General features: G+C 35.7%; 1 protein-coding gene across 13 annotated transcripts in view; it reads right to left on the bottom strand.

Annotated features, from left to right (window-relative positions):
* The window catches only part of LOC143033881 (uncharacterized), a 512083-nt gene that overhangs the window by 90113 nt on the left and 409314 nt on the right, over window positions 1-12656 (bottom strand). For all 13 annotated transcript variants that reach the window (XR_012967201.1, XR_012967200.1, XM_076199492.1 and 10 more), the window contains one exon: window positions 11799-12433. Coding sequence is in view for 11 of the 13 variants with exons in the window: in XM_076199492.1 (XP_076055607.1) it covers window positions 11799-12433 (635 nt within the window). In the remaining 2 variants the exon portion in view is untranslated. The remainder of the gene's footprint in view (window positions 1-11798; window positions 12434-12656) is intronic.

Genomic DNA, 12656 nt, shown 5'->3' with positions numbered 1-12656 from the left:
TGGTTTACTTGGTGATCATGTTTGATCTTTTTCAGATTGCTGGTATCTTGTTTATGTTCAGGATGACCTGAATGGCTAATACTTTCCTGAATGGTAATACTTTCAGTTCATACAAGAGTGAGCAAATTCAAGCCACTGGTACAGACACAAAAATGGGTGCTGGTAAGAATTTTTATATAAAAACCTATGAATATTTGCACCCTGTCAGATTCACCTGATGTCTTATACAGACAAAAAACACAGAGAGCCAATCCAACACCTTCCTACTAAATGTACACACTACCCTCACACTAAAACCTTCTGTGTATCCACCCAAACAAGCTGAAGGCAAGCCATACCTGTGTGGCATAAGAGAACACATCAACAGCATTTGAGTTTCCCATAAGGTTCCTCACCAAAGTAGGGCTATCCACAGTACAGCATGAGAGGCTGCAATCAAATGGATTTACTGCACTATGTGAACAACTTATTAATCTGTAAAAGACACTTGTTTATGTTTTCTTTTTAATCTATTAATGCCTCCTTCAAGATGAACATAAATAACATAAACTACAGAGTATATTTTGGGTAAGGTCAATTTTTTCTTAGTTCAATTTAGGATAAAAAAAAAAGGGTCTCAATCCACCTAGACCTTGCTCTCTTCTGAATTTGCACCTCCAGTGAGTAAGAACATCTGGCATCAGCCACATAGCTATGCCAAGAAGCACAAGTTGAAGGTTGTCCAAGTGACTAGAAGGGTATCTATGGCCTCTTCATCACTCACGTCTCCTATGAATTGATGCTGCACAGTTGACATCAATTTGAAAGGTGAGTGCTACTATAATACAAAGCTTTCTGTGCTGCCAGACTTGTGTTGTGATGTCATTCTTGGTCAAGACTTCATGAGCCAGCACTCTAGTATTACAGTGGACTTTGGTGGATCCAAGAAAGATCTAAATATCTCCAACCCTGCCACTTGCAGTGTATTGTCTGCTTTGGTGGATACACCTCATCTCTTTTCAAGTCTTGCTCCTCATTGCAAACTCATTTACAACAAAATCTCAGAAGTTTGGGGATGATGATAAGAAGTTCATAAGGTATGAAATTAACAAGATGCTACATGATGGTGTTATTGACGAGAGAACATCTCCATGGAGGGTGCAAGTCCTTGTTGTGTCGAATGAATGCAACCGAGAGATTGGTTGTTAACTATGGACAAACCATTAATAAATTCACTCGTTTGGATGCGTACCCTCTTCCAAGAATAGACGACCTTGTCACAGAACTGTCTCATTACAAGTACTATAGTTCACTGGACCTGAAAAGTGCTTACCACCAAATACCTATATGGGAAGAGGACAAACTATATACTGCTTTTGAAGCAAATGGCAAGTTATACCAGTTCTGCAGAGTACCATTCAGTTACAAATGGCATTGCTTGCTTCCAAAGGACTATTGACAACATCATCAAGCAAAACAATCTACATGGAACTTGTGCTTATGTGGACAATATTGTCATGGCAGAGAAAACCCTGCTGGAACATGATGAGAATTTGGCAAAGTTTCAAGAAGCTGCCTGGTTCCACAACTTTACTTTAAATGAGACTAAAGCTACCATTTCTACAAAATCAATAGATTTTCTTGGTTACACAAGAGCCCACGGCTCTCTCTAATCAGATTCTGAAGGTTTACCTCCATTAAAGGAATTACCAATCCCTAAAGATTGCTCTTCCTTATGTCGTGTTATTGGTATGTTTTCCTATTATTCACAGTGGGTTTCCTGATTCTCTGACAAGATCAGAACTCTTGTTGCCACTGACACTTTTCCTCTGAGTCCAGAGGCCCTGAAAGCCATTGATGATCTCAAAGAAGAGATTGTGAAGGCTGTTGTACACTCATTTGATGAAATTGTTCCTTTGGTGGTTGAAACTGATGCATCTAATACAGCCATTGCTCCTACTCTAAATCAGGCAGGCCATCCAGTTGCCTTTTTCTGTTGCACTCTCACACCTACTGAATGCAAACACTCTGCACAATGAAAGGAGGTATGTGCAATTGTGGAATCTGTAAAAAGGTGGTCTCACTACTTGACAGGATGATGTTTTACCTTAGTTATGAACCAACAGGCTGTCAGTTTTATGTTCCATATGAATCAACTTGGGAAAACTAAGAATGATAAAATTCAACAAAGGAGGATCAAGTTGGGGTGCTACAACTATGACACCATGCACTATCCTGGTAAATACAACATTCCTACAGAGACTCTCTCACATTTTCACTGTGAAGCTACTGTCAATAACGAGAAATTATCTGAGCCCCACACTCGACTTTGCCATCCTGGTACAACAAGACTTGCTCATTTTGTTAGAGTGAGAAATCTTCCTTATTCCATGGAAAATGTGAGGAGGGTGTGCTCTGAATGCCCTCAATGTGCCCAATTAAAACCTCAGTTCTACAAACCACACCAAACTCCCCTTATCAAGGCCATGCAACCCTTTGAACATCTTGGTCTAGACTTCAAGAGGCCTCTATCCTTGAACTCCAGAAACCACTATATGCTCATGGTGGTGGATGAGTATTATCATTTTCCATTTGCATTCGTCTGTCAGAACATGACTACTGGTACTATAATCCATTGTCTGAATCAGATTTTTGCAATATTTGGTATACCTTCCTAACTACATTCTGATAGCTGATCCTCATTTATGGCCAAGGATCTATGTGAATTCTTGCACAATCAAGGTATTGCCACTAGTTGAACAACCTCTTATAATCCTCAAGGAAATGGGCAGAGTGAGAAGTATAATGCTATAATCTGGATGCACATAACCCTTTTTCTGGCATCCAAGAACCTTTGAGAATGTCAATGGCATACTATTCTATTCAGATGATGGATGGCTCACTGGCTTTACATACTATATTTTGAATATACTTGATTCGATTCAACTAAAGGTTGGTTTCTGAACAGAGGTAGTTTATGAAAACTGAAATGATTAGACAAATTAAATTCTTACTCAATATATAAAAACACATTAAACTTTTTAAGTGTGAATGAATTGCATATATGGAAAAAATTGTAATTTAGCTTTACTTGATGGTTATCTATTATAAAAGAGACAATGTCATAATCCTTTCAATGAGGTGATGTACTATAAAGATTTTGTTCTGGCAAATTTCTGATGATTCTATACAGATTATACTGGTTTGAATTATGTTCAGATAAAATGAGACCCTGGAATGGCAGAAGGTCTGTCTTTCAATGCAACAAAATCAACTACCATTTGCCACTACAGAATCCATGCACATTGCCATACTGAAGAGGTTAATATTATTTCTCACACCATAAAAATACCACATATACACTATCACTCATGACAGTGTAAAGGTCTCCTGTCCTGATCATTCAAAGACCCATCCATTCTAAGTGACAAAGTAAACTACTGCTTGATGACAATGAATACATGAACATAGACGACAGAACAATGTGGCTGGAGTGTCATAATGTCAGTAATCAGACTCAGACAAGACACTGCATCCTTGACAAGACCTCCACAAGTTTAGGTAATGTGTGTATTTACCTAGCTGTATTATATGGGAAGGGGAGCTATGCTCGTAGTGACCCATCTTTGTATCTTGCAATATCTAGTTTGTTCTTAAATTCTTGTATGGTGTTTGCATACTCATTATTTTGTCCAATTTGTTCCAGACATCCACCACTCTGTGTGGAAAACTGTTTTTTTTTTTTTTTTCAGATCTCTTCTATAACTATCCTTTTTTAGTTTCTTTTCATTTACCTTGTTTTTCTTTTATTCCCCTTCGATAAGTTTTCTCTATCAACGATTTCCATGCCTTTCATGATTTTGTAAATGGCCAATAGATCACCTCTTTCTCTCCTTTGTTCCATGGTTGGTAGTTCTAGTTTAGACAATCTTTGTATGTCAATTTTGAAAGAGTTGGGGCCATCTTTGTTGTTACTTTTTGGATTCTTTCCATTTTCTTTATATTCTTTTTTGTACTGGGTGTCCATAGTATTGCAGCGTACTCCAATCTTGGTGTTATCAGTGTGACTAGTATCTTTTTTTTACCATTACCTCATCCAAGTAATTAAAAGCCACCTTTATTGATCTTAGTAAATTGTAGGTTTCTCCAACTATTTTGTTTTTCTGCTTGTCTGGGGACATGTTTTTGGTGATAATTACTTCTAGGTCCTTTTCAGAACTAACTTTCTTTACTTCCTTTGCACCAGTTTTATATTGTATTGATACTTTTTTTTTTTACCTTTTTCAAAATTCTATTATATTACATTTCTTAATGTTGAAGTTTACTTCCCACTTCTGACTCCATTCCCAGACCTTGTCCAGGTCTCTCTGTAGCAATTCACAATCTTTTCCCATACTTACTTTCTTTAGTAGTTTTGCATCGTCTGCAAAGAAGTTAATGTGATATTCTACACCTTCATCCATGTCATTTATATATATAGCTAACATTATCAGAGCCAATACTGAACCCTATGGGACTCCACTTACCATTTCTTCCCAAGTAAAGTTTTTATCTCTGAGTACCACTCTCATTTTTCTCCCATGCAAGAAATCTTCCATTCATTTAAATAATTTTACATGTACACCTGTTGTTTCAAGTTTTCTTAATAGTTTTTTGTGTGGTACTTTATCAAATGCCTTTTGAAAGTCCAGGAAAGCACAGTCTGCCCATCCATCCCTTTCTTGCATTGTCTGTTAACCTTGAATAGAAACAAGTAAAATTTGTGGCACATAATCTTCCCTGTCTAAAACTGAATTATTTCAGATTTAGTATATTGTTCTTCAGATGTTCAGTCCATCTACTTTTGATGAATTTTTCACAAATTTTAGCTATTGTACTTGTAAGGGAGACCGGTCTATAGTTTGTTGGGTCTTCCTTGTCTCCCCCTTTATATATTAGCACAATACTGGCATTTTTCTAGTCTTATGGTACTTTTCCTTCTTTGAGTGCGCAATCTATTATCTTATACATTTTGTCCATTAATTAATCTATACATTCTTTTAGTATCCAGTTTGCAATTCTGTCTGGGCCATGTGATTTTCTAACATCAAGGTTCATTATTTGGTCCCTTATTTCTTTCTATGTGTGTGTATTTACCTAGTTGTATTATACGGGAAGGGGAGCTATGCTCATGGTGACTTGTTTTTGTATCTCACAAGATCAAGTTTGTTCTTAAATTCTTGTATTGTGTTTGCACACACTATTTCTTCATCCAATTTGTTCCATATATCTATTACTCTGTGTGGGAAGCTGTTCTTTTTCAGGTCTCTTCTGTAGTTATAATTTTTGAGTTTCATTGCATGTCCTCTTTGTTTTTCCTCTGTCCCACTTTAATAAGTCCTCTCTATCAAGGCATTCTTTTCCTTTCATAATTCTGTAGATGGTTAGTAGGTCCCCTCATTCTCTTCTTTGTTCCAGGGTTGGCAATTCTAGTTTGGCCAGTCTTTGTTCATATGTCAGGTTTGAAAGTGTTGGGGCCATCTTTGTCATTGCTCTTTGTATTCTTTCTAATTTTCTTATATTCTTTTTTGTACTGGGTGACCATATCAGCACTGCATATTCCAGTTTTGGCCTTATCAGTGTTTGTAATATTTTCTTAATCATTTCCTTATCCAGGTATTTAAAGGCCACCTTTATTGATCTCAATAAATTGTATATTTCTCTATTTTATTTATATGTTCATCTGGCAACATGTCTTTGGTGATGTGTGTGTGTGTATTTACCTAGTTGTATTTTATGGGAAGAGAGCTATGCTCATCGTGACCCGCTTTTGTACCTTTCAGCATCCAGTTTGATCTTAAATTCTTGTATACTTTTTGCACTCACTGTTTCCTTATTCAATTTGTTCCAGATACCTACCACTCTGTGTGGGAAGATATTCTTTTTCAGATCTCTTTTGTAACTATTCTTTTTATTTTTTTTTCATGTCCTCTTTTTTTTCTCTTATCCCACTTTAGTAAATCATCTTTGTCAAGGACTTCCATTCCTTTCATAGTTCTGAGGAGGGTTAGTAGATCTCCTCTTTCTCTTCTTTGTTCCAGGGTTGGTAGTTCAAGTTTGGCCAATCTTTGTTCATGTGTCAATTTGGAGAGTATTGGTGCCATCTTTGTCATTGCTCTTTGAATTCTTTCTAATTTCTATATGTTCTTTTTAGTACTGGGTGACCATAGTGTTGCAGCGTACTCCAATTTTGGTCTTATCAATGTAACTAATATTTTCTTTACCATTTCTTCATCCAGGTAGTCAAAGGCCACTTTCATTGATCTTTGTAAATTTAGAGTTTTTCTGACTATTCTGTGTGTGTGTGTATATAAATATATACATACACATACATACATATATATATATATACATATAACAAGAGCTTGTTCCCCTTTATAAAGGAGGTAGCCAAAGTCAAAGGCATAAATCCACTTCCACCTACTTCATCCCCCCACACACTCCATTCCCATTCAACCCCACCTCCTCCTCCCTGATGACAGGCCACCCCCACACCCCGCTAAACACCCTGGGTCAGAAGTAATGTAACAAGACAGCACATCCACAGCAAGGTTGCTCCATCCAATCTGCGACCCTCCCCATCCCCCAGTCCCTTTGGGATGTGTCTAAACATCATTCACACACACTCCCCCACCCCCTTCCATGCATTACAGCATCATCCATACACAACCACTCCCCACCTACCTTCATCCTCTGCTCTCTCTCACCTCCTTCCTCAACAGACACTCCCCTCCCTCCCAATGTCCCCCCACCCCCATTCATCCCACCACTGGAGGTCCCCCTATGCTTGACCCCACCCCATCCCCTACACCTCCCTTACCAATCTTTCTTTACTCATTCCCTTCATGTGTCCAAACCATCCCATCACTCCTTCATCAACTCCATCTTTGAACTCCCCCTCACCCACACTCTCCCCCCACCCTCTTGCCCCCACTCCATATTATCTACATATATATATATATATATATATATATATATATATATATATATATATATATATATATATATATATATATATATATATATATACAATATACATATACACACACACATCAATAATGTGTGCAAAGATCATACAAGAATTTAAAAAATTAGATGCTGAGAGATACAAAGACAGGTCACTATGAGCATAACTCCTCTTCCTGTATAATACAATTAGGTAAATACACACACACATAAACTATACATATATGTATACATATACAGTATATATATATATACTATATATATATATATATATATATATATATATATATATGTATATATATATATATATATATATATATATATATATACATATATTTATATGTATGTATATATGCAAAGTAGACCACTTGGAAAAAGAAACTAATGAAGCAGAGCGCTTTCGTATATAAAAATTGATTACACGTTTTGCAAGGAATTTGATAAATGAAGTTAAAAAAGGATGCACTTATAAAATTCCTTGCAAAACATGTAATCATTTTCCTTATGTTGTTCAATTCTAATGTTTAAGGGTTTGGCAGTTTGACCTATGTAAAATTGATTACATGTTTTGCAAGGAATTTTATAAATGAAGTTAAAAAAGGATGCATTTATAAAATTCCTTGCAAAACGTGTAATCAATTTTACATAGGTCAAACTGCCAAACATTAGATTTGAACAATATAAGAAAAATGCTAGGGATGGCAATAACTCCATTGGAATCTTCAAGCATGGTGAACTGAATAATCATCCTGTTGATTGAGGTAATGCCCATACAATATATTACACATATAACATAATAGTAAGAAACTTAATAGAGTGTAGTTTGATCCATACCACCAGTGATCAAAATACTAACTTACACAAGGGCTTATATAAACTTGACAATTTTATCTGTCAAGAAATAAGCAAAAGAATAACAGGTAAAATGTAACCCTGCGAGTGTGACCTAATGTCCCTCCCTCATTAATGGAAGGCATTGACCTTTGCGACCTGACCTATCACTTTTCAGGGGGTAAATGTCCTCTACTCTTATGCAAACTGTCCTTGTTCCTTTTTCATGTATATATAAACTATGTATTTCTATTCAACTATGTACTTTTTGCACTGAAGATGTAATATACGAAAGCGCTCTGCTTCGTTAGTTTCTTTTTCCAAGTGGTCTACTTTGCATAAGTGAACACATGTACCGGTGTTCTTATTAGTGTATATATATATATATGCATGTAGATTTAAAAATGACAGCATTGAGGTAGTTATTCAATTTTTCCTTGTATTCTCAATTTTCCTGATTAAAATTCTGTCTTTAACTGGGTGAACAGAAACTAGGTATCTACATTCTTTCATTTAATTTCCTTTAGTTATAGAGCTCAATGTTTCATCTTGAGGAAGACATTTTTGAGAGTAAACAACAATAACAAAAAGTACACAATCACATACAGCAATGATGACAATTGTACAAAAATAAATTATACATGAACAATTCTGGTCAAATATGAGAAATATACAATACAATTATGGACAGCAACAAATTGTTCATGTATAATCTATTTTTGTACAATTGTCATCGTTGCTGTATGGGATTGTGTATTTTTTGTTATTGTAGTTTACTCTTGAAGATGTCTTTCTGAAGATGAAACATTGAGCTCTACAATTAAAGGAAATGAAGTAGAAGAATATGGAGACCTAGCTTTTGTTCACCTGGTTAATGGCAGAATTTTAAAACAGAAACTAGGTATCTACATTCTTTCATTCAATTTGCTTTAGTTATAGAGCTCAATGTTTCATCTTGAGGAAGACATTTTCGAGAGTAAACAGCAATAACATAAAGTACACAATCACATACAGCAATGATGACAATTGTACAAAAATAAATTATACATGAACAATTCTGGTCAAATATGAGAAATATACAATACAATTATAGACAGCAACAAATTGTTCATGAATAATTTATTTTTGTACAATTTTGCTGTATGGGATTGTGTATTTATTGTTATTGTAGTTTACTCTTGAAGATGTCTTTCTGAAGATGAAACATTGAGCTCTACAATTAAAGGAAATGAAGTGGAAGAATATGGAGACCTAGTTTTTGTTCACCTGGTTAATGGCAGAATTTTAATCAAGGAAATTGAGAATACGAGGAAAAACCTGAATAACTACCACAATGCTGTCGTTTTTAACTATGTATATTACTGAAAACTTGCTCCCTTCTTATACAAATATATATATCTATTCACAAAAACATGTTATAGTAGTTAGGATCTGTTGCATTTACAAACAATAAGAACTACACACTAACAAACAAATAAAGAAATATACTAGATGTGTATAGAACATTTCCTTGCATACCTGTATCCTCACACATATTAAGACCAATTCATAATCAAACATTATGTTATGTGTGGAGTAACGAGGAAGATACACAAGACAGATATTTGCCTAAGGCAACAAAGAACACCTGATTTCTTAAACTTACCTCATAATCACATGAACAAAACTATTATAAAAAAGATCTTCCAAAATCATAATATGTAAATAATAATCTATGCATATTCTTAGACAACATCATATTATCATAAAAGAAGCCCAAACACCATATCATAAACAATCGTTTTCTGACACACACCCTACGTACACAGAAAATCTTTCATAATTTGTATGTTGATAATAAGCATGAAACATGAATCTCCTCACTCCCACAAACATAAGCACACAAACCAAATACAATACATTTGTCAATGCATGTATACAGTTGTAAATACACAGGAATACACCCACACACACCCACACACACAACAGATACATAAGGACACACAAAGATTAAGTGATTTTCACATGATACATACACATGTATACAAATATACAAGTGTAACAATTGCTGCTTTCCAAATCCACACACATAAAAGATTCCAGACATGTCACACTACCCATACTATGATTATTTTCCTTCAACAGGAACAGTCCAAACAGCATTAGGATCTGTCTATTTTTAAGGCAAACATCTGCAATAATTTCACTTCCTCTTAGTGAAAAAAAAATGTTGAGAAGGTGGCTAAAACCTACAAGAATCAGACTGCAGAATGAGGACAGCATGCCCACTTTCTCTACCACTTGTTCCTGCATGCACTAGCTATCTATGTAAACTAAGTATCTGGGTGGTGGACTGGAACCCAGCTGATGTAATACCATGCCGATGAAATTACAACAAGTAAGAGCTACATTTTTTTTCATGCCACCTTAAAACTGTATCTACATAAGTCTATAAAAGTTCTATCTCCTCTTTTGATCTCTAGTAGGAGTATGTAGTACAGGAACTTGAGACCTTTCTCTTTAATTTTAATGAAACCATCTTTGATCTAATTAGAATTACAAGAAAAAATAGTGGTTAATTGGTGTTTGGCTCTACAAGGGAGTACCATAAGTAGATTTTGTTGTAATGTGTTATTTTATTTATCTGTGGGTTGGACAGCAGATTGAATGGAATCTTAGCCCATTGACTAGAATTTTATTTTATTTATTTATATATTTATTCTTTTTTTTTCTAATGGAACAAAAATTCCTTCAATTGAAGGCAGAATCCTGTACCAAAGGCCAAATTTAACTGATTACATTGCTACAATAAATTGTCTTTTGAAGTTTTGTTCTGGCTGATGGTGGGTCAGTTTTGTTCTGTTGAGGGCAAAAGCTCAGTGTTGAAAGGGTTAATGAATCAAGACTTCATTCAAGCCATGATCCTTCAGCTAAATAATGTTGTCCAGTATTATCCACAAAATCTTCAAGGGATGATATTATTCATGAAATTCTCTAAGTTCTATCAATATCATATGAAGGAGGATTACATTTCATAGTTTGCCATGGTAAGGATCTTGCCTGAACTAATTTGACCAAAATGCTTTCAATCATATCCACCTGGTAAGCAGAACTACCATGCCATCCAAACTTTATTATGAATAATTATATCTTTTATTACATGATAATTCTAAAGATTTTCCGAATGGGAGATGAATAATGATAACAATAACTGTCATCTTGAGTTTTAGTTATTAGAAACATACATCTACATGGTGGCTGGCAATAGTCCTTGGGCCCTCCCATAGAAATGTTGGACTGCTGTTTGTGTTACATCAGAGTGGGACTGTTTCTATGTCACTGGTTTATAGTGGTAGGAGGAGAGGAGCAGTCACTGGTTGTCAGCTCTTCTTGTGTGAAAAGGTACAGTAAATACAGTTAATGTTGATAGAAAGAGACCTTAATTGGGTTTGAACCAAATGGAGATATAGATGTTGACTGAATTTGAAGGTGTGCGGCAGGGAGATGATTATCTCTGTTTATCTCACAGGACCACCACTTACAATACCCCATTGTTGGGTTCATGACAGGTGAATAAGTGAAATGTAAGAGAAGACCTTCACATATGGAATTTTTTTTTACTGAATATGATACTGTTTCTTCAATATTGTTTTTGGCAAATTTGTATTAATATATCTTCCTGTGTGATTCTAAGTAATTCAATAATCAGAATAGAGTTCCTGTACTTTATCACTCGGAGACATGAATAAAAATCTTTACCTCCCTACAGCTTTGCCAGAATAAACCCTATAAAAATCCTGCTTGTTAACTATATAAAATCAAACATACCCAATACATATTTCAAGTCACTGTATGGATTCAGAACTTATTTCACAGCTCCATGAATGGCATGGAAATAGTGGGTAAGATAAAATAACCACATTCTTCTATGGTAAAACACAAAAACTAGTGATTAAAAGAGTGATTTGGAATTGTAATCATGATTTTTAGCAGTTACCACTAACCTTGGCAATTGTTAGTTCAGAATCTGAGAACTGGTGGTCTGCACTGCCATAGTGCAGATCTATGTTGCTGTGATTTTTGCTGTGGTGACCACGGCGGTAAGTCCCATAATCACTGTAGCTACGGTTGTACTCATATAGACCCGTATTATATTCTTCTTCATTGGGGAAGTCTGCCAGGCTGTGACTACTATGGTGACCTGGTTGGTGGAGATTATGGTGGTGATGGTGGTGGTGATGGTGGTGTGGAGCATGAAGCCTGTGATTGGAATGTGTGTTGTTGGTACTATTGTTGGCAGCTGTGGTAGTTACAGTGTTGTGTTGACTTGGTGCTTTGTAATCAGGTGGATAAGTTGCTGAATGGTTGGTCACATTGTTGGCATAGTTGTTGGGTTGGTTTTGGTCATAGTTGTGATAATTATGATAGTTTGTTTCTGGGTAGTCATGGTACTCATGGAGGTGTTCATCGCTCTTGTAATGGTGATAAAGATTATGGGAATGAGGGTGTGGTACATTGTGACTGTGAGGATGAGCGAGATTGTGGGAATGTGGATGTGGAAGGTGTTGATAGTTGGAATACTGTGGTCCCTGGGTTGTCTGGCCTGGCCTCCATGGCAAACTTTCAGCTGTTTTGATATCTGGAAAAAAAGACATATATACATAAGCAACAACAACAATACTAATACTGAAGAACTAAAATAATAACAACAATTGTAGTAGTGATGATAATAATAATACATACATATACTAAAGGCTTTTTTCCCCTTTACAAGAGAAGTAGCCAAAAAACAAAGGTATAAAATCCACTCCCACCTATTCCATCCCCACACACTCCACTCCCTCCCTCCCTCTTATCTTGGT

Source organism: Oratosquilla oratoria, chromosome 16 (genome assembly GCF_046742065.1).
Source record: "Oratosquilla oratoria isolate Oo_2021 chromosome 16, ASM4674206v1, whole genome shotgun sequence".
NCBI lineage: Eukaryota > Metazoa > Arthropoda > Malacostraca > Stomatopoda > Squillidae > Oratosquilla > Oratosquilla oratoria.
This window is presented reverse-complemented; position numbering and strand designations above follow the sequence as displayed.